The following is a 7,675-nucleotide window of genomic DNA, read 5'->3' on the forward strand; positions in this document are numbered from 1 at the left end:
GTATGTACCATAGTTTGTTTATCCATTCATCTGTTGATGGGCATCTAGGTTGTTTCCATCTTTTTGCTATTGTGAACAATGCTGCCATGAACATGGGTGTGCATATGTCTATTCGTGTGATGGCTCTCACTTCTGTAGGATATATTCCTAGGAGTGGGATTGCTGGATGGTATGGTATCTCTATTTCTAGCTTTCTAAGGAAGCGCCATATCATTTTCCAAAATGGTTGTTATCATTTTGCATTCCCACCAGCAGTGCATAAGAGTTCCGGTCTCCCTGCAGCCTCTCCAACATTTGTTATTTCCAGTGTTTTTGATTTGTGACAGTAATGCCAGGGTGAGATGGTATCTCACTGTGGTTTCAATTTGCGTTTCTCTAATGGCTAGTGATCGCGAGCATTTCCACATGTGTCTGTTGGCTGCTTGAATGTCTTCTTTGGTGAAGTGTCTGTTCATTTCCTTTGGGACCTGGATCATTTGCTTCATTTTAAATGTCCTCATTTTAAAGCTGAGGCCCAAACAAGCTGAACGGCCAGTTCCAGTTTACACAATCAATAGTGGCTGTGCAGCTGGTTGCATTGGCCACAGTCCTTTATCTCAAACTCCAAAATCCCCAAGGCTCTGAAACCTTAAACTTTTCGTAACTCTTTTGGCAACTGGAGTGAGCTACTTATGGTCCTTATTTATCCCACTTGGTTTGACTATTCATACATTTTGCTGAAGAAATATTAAAGTTTTTGAAGATGGGGTATTGCCAAAGACCCCACTGGGCATGTTACCCACTGTATAGTATAGACACATAATTTTGATTCATGTCTGCCCCCAAGGGTTTTGGATAAGGGTTTAGGAACCCATGCTAGTAAAACCTAATACACAGTGTTTTAATGTTTATAAAATATATTCCCCATATATTCTCTCATTTCATCGCCAATAACCTGGTGAAATCAGCTACTGTCCAAAAACTGTAGTTGTTGTTAGCTGCTGTCGGGTCAGCCCTTGACTTGTGGCAACCCCATGCACAGCAGAATGAAACATTGCTCAGTCCTGCACCATCCCCATGATTGGTTGTGGATTGGATCATTGTGACCCCTAGGGTTTTCAGTGGATGATTTTTCAGAAGTAGATCACCAGGACTTTCTTCCTAGTCCATCTTAGTCCAAAAGTTCCACTGATACCTGTTCATCATCATAGCAACATGCAAGCCTGCAATGACAGATGTGTTGGTGGCTGGCTGCACATGAGGTGCACTGGCCAGGAAGAGAACCTGGTTCTCCCACATGGAAGGTGAGAATTCTACCACTGAACCACCACTGATCCCTGTGCAAGAATCACTTGCCTATATTATGATGCCAGTTTTACAGGTGAGGAGGCTGAGGCTCAGCAAGGTTTTGCAACTTGCTCGAATAAAGGATATTGGCCAAGTCATGAGCAGAACCCAGGACTCTTAGCTCCCAGTCCAGGGCTCTTCCCAGTGTCATGGGCCATCAGTTTCAACCATCCAGTGAGCCACACAAATGGCAACCTGCTGCTGCTCTACATTATTGCTATGGAATGGGCCCAGTATTCTTGAGAAATACATACCCCAAAAACGTCAGGATTTTGTATTTGGTCAGCTCTTCATACAGCACCTTCACCCCACTGTCAGTGATCTGGTTCACACTGAGTCTGAAACACAACAGGAAAGAAAAGTAAAAATCAGAGCTGCTGCTCATTATGAAGAAGCATTCATTCCACGAGGATCCAGAAGCGTACAGGCCCTGAAGTCTTCCCAGTTATCCACACCTGCCGTGAGAATGGCTGTAACACCCAGCCAGGCAGCCCTGAAAGAGGCTGGCCACTGGGGGGCCAGCAGGCCCACCTAGCACCAGCCCCTTGGTAAGTCTACAGTCCAGCCCCGTTATTTCAAGGGCAATGAGGGACACTTGAGAAAGTCACCAACCACCTCTAAACCCTGCATTTATGAGTGGCACATGGGTTAGCCAGACCTTCTACATGTTTCTCACCACACAGCGGGGGGACATAGTGTTTGGAAATGTGTGGAAGTACCTTCTAGTGGTTACAGTGACTGGGGAGAGAACACCCCATCCTCTTGGGAGTGGGGCCAGTGATGTCAGATGCCCTGCAGTGCGCAGAACAGTCCCCACAAGAATTGTTGCTATTGTTAGCTGCCGTTGAGTCGGCCCCCTACTCATGGCGACTCCACATGTTACAGAGAAGAACTGCTCCATAACGTTTTCTAGGCTGTATTCTTTTTTTGTTTGTTTATTGCTGCCGTTTAAGTAAAAGTTTACATTTCAAGTTAGTCTCTCATACAAAAATTTATACATACATTGTTACGTGACTCTAATTGCTCTTCCCATACTGTGACAGCACACTCCTCCTTTCCACCCCTGATTTCCCATGTCCATTCAACCAGCTCCTGACCCTCTCTGCCTTTCCATCTCACCTCCGGACAGAAGCTGCCCGTTCAGTCTCATGTATCTACTTGAGCTAAGAAGCACACTCTTCACAAGTATCATTTTATGTCCCACAGTCCAGTCCAATCTTTGTCTGAAGAGGTGGCCTCGGGAATGGTTTTAGTTCTGGATTGACAGAGAGTCCAGGGGCCATGCTTTCTGGGGTTCCTCCAGTCTCAGTCAGACCATTAAGTCTGGTCTTTTTACTAGAATTTGAGTTCTGCACCCCACCTTTCTTAGGCTGTATTCTTTATGGAAACATATCGTTAGGCCTTTCTACTGTGGAGCCGTTGAGTGCGTTCAAACCACCAACCTTTAGGTTAGCAGCCAATCGCAAACCACTTGCATCACTCAGTCTCCACAAGAACTGTTCACAAGAACTGTCCCACCCAAAATAACAGCACCCCACTCAGAATCACATGGGTAAACCTGTCCTGCCACCTGAAAAGGTCACGTGTGCTGCTGTTGAAGAAGACTGCTCGCGTGGCCAGGTCTGTGTGGGGAAAGTGTAAATGCCATCTCAGTAACCTACATAACTAGGCCAGACCTAGAAGAGGGGGCAGGACAGGGACTTTGGGACTGTGAATATCTCCTGGACAAGGGCCAGCCATGTACTGGAATTTCTCTGGGAAGTCTCTACACAAGCAGGATATTTTAACATAGCTAAGTTGCAAAACACAATTTTTCATTACAAAGTAACCCCCACAACAAACCAGCCTAATCCTCTCAATCCTCTACCCTGTCATTGAGGTGAGGCTGAAGGGCAGACTAAGGCTCAGGGACAGATGGGAGTGAGGAGTGAGGGATAAGGTGAGGGCCAGGAATTGGGTGAGGAAATAGACCAGGAGTGCCAAAGTTTTTTTTTAGTAAAGGGCCAGGTAGTAAATATTTCAGGTTTTGTGGGCTATGTGATCTCTGCCACAACTATTAAGTTTTCTAGTGTGAACCAACTATATGTAAATGAATGTACATAGCTGTGTTACAATAAAACTTTATCTGTGAAAACAAGCTCGAGGCTGAATTTGGCCCTCAGGCTGTAGATTGCCACCCTGCGTAGTAAGTAAAAGGCTGAATGTGTAAAAGCCTTGATTTTCAGGTTACATCAAAACGATGGAGTCAGACATGCTGCCCTCCTCCCCAGCCCCCACAGTGCCCAGCTCAGCACTGGGACCTAGCGGGTGCATACACTACACCTCCAGGGTATGCTATCCCAGCTGGCACACAAGTTGTACTTGTTCGCTCCCAATATTTATGCTTTCTTAGAAAAACAATCTCCCAATTTGTAGCTGGGCACTTGTGACCAAGTTCTGTCCAATGACATCTAAGCAGAAGTATCCTTAGCAGTTGCTAAGAAGTCTCACAAGTCCAGGATATGTCCTTCTTTGCCCTCCCTTCTTCCTGGTGGCTAGAATGCAGACTGGACGGCTGGAGATAGAAGGCAGGCAGGAAGGACGGCACAGCAGCAAACAGGAGTGGGCCTAGGAGACCCCCGGCTAGCCCCGAGCTGCCTACCTCCACCTTCCTTACGTGGGAGAAATGAGCATGGCGCAGCCATCACACTGACCCAGAATTTCCATTTTATAGGACGGCAAAGTAAGACCCTGGGTATGAAAATGCCTAAGGCTGCAGAGGGAGGCAGACCGTCCGCTGAGGGCAGAGACTAGACTCCAAGCCTTGCAATTTCCAAGCAAGGACAGCCTTCATTTCCCAACATCCCTCCATCCCCACACAACTTACAGGCTGGCCTTAGTACAACAGCCCCTGAGAAACAGTTCCAAATCCCCAATGCTCTTGAGAATTGCCTGAGCCAAGTAATGGAGAATTTAAACCCTGGTAGAGCTTCATAAAAGTTTATTTTATACACGAACTATTAACAGACGAAAGTAGACTGGCCTTTCTCTCCTCTCAACCATCAAACAGGAAAACAACCCAGAGTCAGCGCTCTTTACTGAGCTCCCTGGCAGCACAGGGCTGCTGGCTGGCTTTGCTGGTAGAAAGTAACCAATACCAGTCAGCACCAGGTCTGCTTTTTCTGCAGTAGTAACAGCTTTCATGTGCCCAAAACTTTTCACAAGCTACCTCTGAGCTCATATCAATCTTCAAAGGTAGGTGACTTTATGCATTCTGGTTCTACCACGCTCCAGCTGTGTGACCTTGAGCAAGTTACTAACATCTCTGAGCTTCTGATTCCTCGCTTGCAAAAACAGGAAGAATAACAATACCTGCGTTATAGGGTTGTTAAGAGGATTAAATAGGTAATATTTGTAATGCACTTCATCCATACTCAATAAATGCTGGTTACTGTTACTGCAATTGCTAGGATTATTATCATCTCCTTTTGCCAGATGTGGACACGGAGGCTCAGAGAGGTTAAGCAACTTGTTCAAGGGTACTCAGCTGGTGCTGATCCAGCTCTGCCTGACTTCAAAGCTTTGCTCCTTGCCCTCTGCCACCCTGAGAGAGACAAGGTGCGGATATTCCGAAACCAAGGGTTATGCATCCCAGGAGTTCCTGATCCACGATACTAATTCTGGTGTCCACAAGCCTGGCCTCCCCCCACCCCTGGGCCTCACCTGCTGCTCAGCAGCCTCACCTGATGACTGTGAGGCGGCTGAAGCAGGGCTGCAGTTCCCGCACGCCGTAGTCATTGAGGTTGTTGTTGTCCAAGTCGAGGGCCAGGTGCTTGTGGAAGTGGTGCAGGACGAAGGAGAGGGCGCTGCAGTCGGCCGAGCAGGCGTTGCAGAAGGTCAGTTTGAGGTAGTTGGCACAGATGCCCCTGGCCGCCAGCTTCCCCACCTTCTCGCTCTGCGTCTCGTAGATACAGCGCAGCATCCAGATGAAGGTGGGCATGCCGTGCACCTGGTTGAAGCTGTTAGTCTGAACTCGGGGCAGGTTCTTCAGGTAGGAACGCAGGCTGGCAAACAGGTGTTCCCACAGGACCTTGCGCTTTCTCTTCAGGGCTGCCACAGGCACGAGGTGCCGCAGGAGCTTCTGTTTAGCTTTGGACAACAGCCCACACAGGAAGAGGTTGGTGAACTGAAAGTGGTCCTTGTTCTTGAAGGGGTCTTCCCCCACCAGGCTACTGCCCCCCAGACATTGGAAACGGAGGAAGTCAGGAAAGCAGGACGCCACCGTTGCCTCCCCAGGAGGCGCCCACTCCTGGAAGAACCTGAGCAGCTCCTCTGTGCCCACCTTGTCATCCACCACGAGGAAGAAGGCTGTAAAGAAGGCCTGGAGGGTGATGTGGAAAAACTCGTAGGACGGCTGCTCCCCTTCGGGGCCCAGCTCGGGCACGGCCCGTAGGAAGCCCAGCTGCAGGTCCTCCTCCTGCATCTCAGAGGCGTGCACCTGCTCCTGGCTAAAGACAAACAGGCTCTTCTCCATGCCCCAGTGGGCCACCTGGCCCAGCGAGTGCAGCAGCCCCTGACCGGAGCGGAAGGCCTCCGACTGGCTCCGCGTGTTCCGCTGCACCAGGCTCGTGGGTTGCATCCTGTTCAGGTGGACCTCAGTGACCAGCAGGAAGACGTCGGTCAGTGTCACCTTGCAGTCGGGCAGTTGCAGGGTGGAGTCGAAGGTGGCATGGAAATGCTGGAAGCAGCGGAAGATGATCCAGCAGAAGAGGGGCACCGTGCACAGGCTGCAGAGGTTAGGGTTGGCTTCCAGCTGGTCCAGCAGGCAGACCTGCAGCGCGCGATCGGGGAACATCCGCCGGGTGTAGGCCTGCAGGTGGCTGGGGGAGAAGCCTCGCAGAAACACCTTCTTCCTAAGGAGCTGGCGCGGTATCTCAATGCCTGTGCGGGCCGTGAGCAGCTTGGTGGCCCCCTTGAGCAGCTTCCCACTGAGCAAGTTGGCCAGCAGGACAAGGGGGTGGGCGGGCTCCAAGGGGGAGGAGGTGTCGGGCACGCTGCTCAGGTCAAAATCCGAGTGGAGCTCGTCCAGGCCATCGAAGGTGAAGAGGGCTGTGTGGGGGAAGCGCAGCAGGAAGGCGAACACCTCCTTGGGGTCCTGCTCCGGGTAGCAGTAGTGCTTGAAGAGCAGGTCCTGCAGACACAGTGCATCGCTGTCCTTGAAGCAGCTGAACATGCGGCAGCGGAAGTGGAAGAAGAACTTGATGCCAGTGTCCAGCTGGCCGGAGGCCCAGAGGCCCTGCAGTCGCCGCAGCAGCATGGACTTGCCCACACCAGCATCACCAGCCACGAACAAGGTCTCACCCTGCTCATTGAGGACGCCCGTGGAGTGGTCCAGGAGGCTGGCCAGGCTGTCCAGACGGCCCAGGCTCTCGTTGGTGAAGCCGACCAGCTCCATAACAGTGTCTGTGTACACCTCGTCCAGCAGCAGCTCCTCCTTCTGGCCGTAGCACAGGACGAATTTGGAGTCATGGCCCAGGTGATGCCGCAGCTTCTGGGTGTACCTGCTCACTGTGGGGAGAGTGGGGCAGGCACAGTGGTCCCAGGAGGAGAAGGGTCAGGTGACAGGCAGAGGCAGAGAGACACACACAGAAGAGGAAACTGCATCAAACAGGGAGGAGCCCAAGGAGGAGAAGCAAGGACATACACAAACAAAAACCACCACCTGAACCCTGAGGCCACGTGCAACAGCTCCTCAACTGCAGACCCTCCAGAGCCCCGAAGATCCAACCTTCCAGAATCTGAAAAAAGTCCTCGGGCTTCAATCCCTCTGCCTGTCCTCAATTTAGCCAGCCAAAAGGTGACAGATTTCAACTGGGATCAGTATCTGAGACCAAAAAAAACTAAACCCATTGCTGTCAAGTGGGTTCCAACTCATAGCGACAGGCCTCCCTTATTCCTCTGCACAAGCCTGTCATTGATCTGCAGCCAGAAATGGAAGCCCCCTCACACTTGAAGGTCATGCTGTATGGCCTGCTTGCCCCACCCCCACCCCATAGTCCTGTTCAAAGAGCATGATCCACTCATTGAAATTATGACTGCCAAGGAAGGAACTATCCTCACCTTTCTTTTGCTTATAAATAACACATGCTCTTGCAACAGACAAAACTGGATGCCAAAACCTCTGGTGATAAGATATGACATTCATCATTAATCTGTATGAAAATTGAGTTGTTCCTCATCTAAAACACCACAACTGCGTAAATTAAAAACCAGCTGTTATGGATACAATTGTGTCCCCCAAAAGTGTGTGTCAGCTTGGCTAGGTCATGATTCCCAGTATTGTGTGATTGTCCACCATTTTGTGATCTGA

General features: G+C 50.2%; 1 protein-coding gene across 2 annotated transcripts in view; it reads right to left on the reverse strand.

Annotated features, from left to right (window-relative positions):
• Positions 1-7,675, reverse strand: part of NOD1 (nucleotide binding oligomerization domain containing 1) — a 36,856-nt gene that overhangs the window by 20,165 nt on the left and 9,016 nt on the right. For both annotated transcript variants that reach the window (XM_004377501.2, XM_023732370.1), the window contains 2 exons: positions 5,049-6,873; positions 1,581-1,664 (listed from right to left, as the gene is read on the reverse strand). In XM_004377501.2, the coding sequence (XP_004377558.1) occupies positions 1,581-1,664; positions 5,049-6,873 (1,909 nt within the window). The remainder of the gene's footprint in view (positions 1-1,580; positions 1,665-5,048; positions 6,874-7,675) is intronic.

This window comes from Trichechus manatus, unplaced genomic scaffold (genome assembly GCF_000243295.1).
Source record: "Trichechus manatus latirostris isolate Lorelei unplaced genomic scaffold, TriManLat1.0 scaffold00050, whole genome shotgun sequence".
Taxonomy (NCBI): domain Eukaryota; kingdom Metazoa; phylum Chordata; class Mammalia; order Sirenia; family Trichechidae; genus Trichechus; species Trichechus manatus.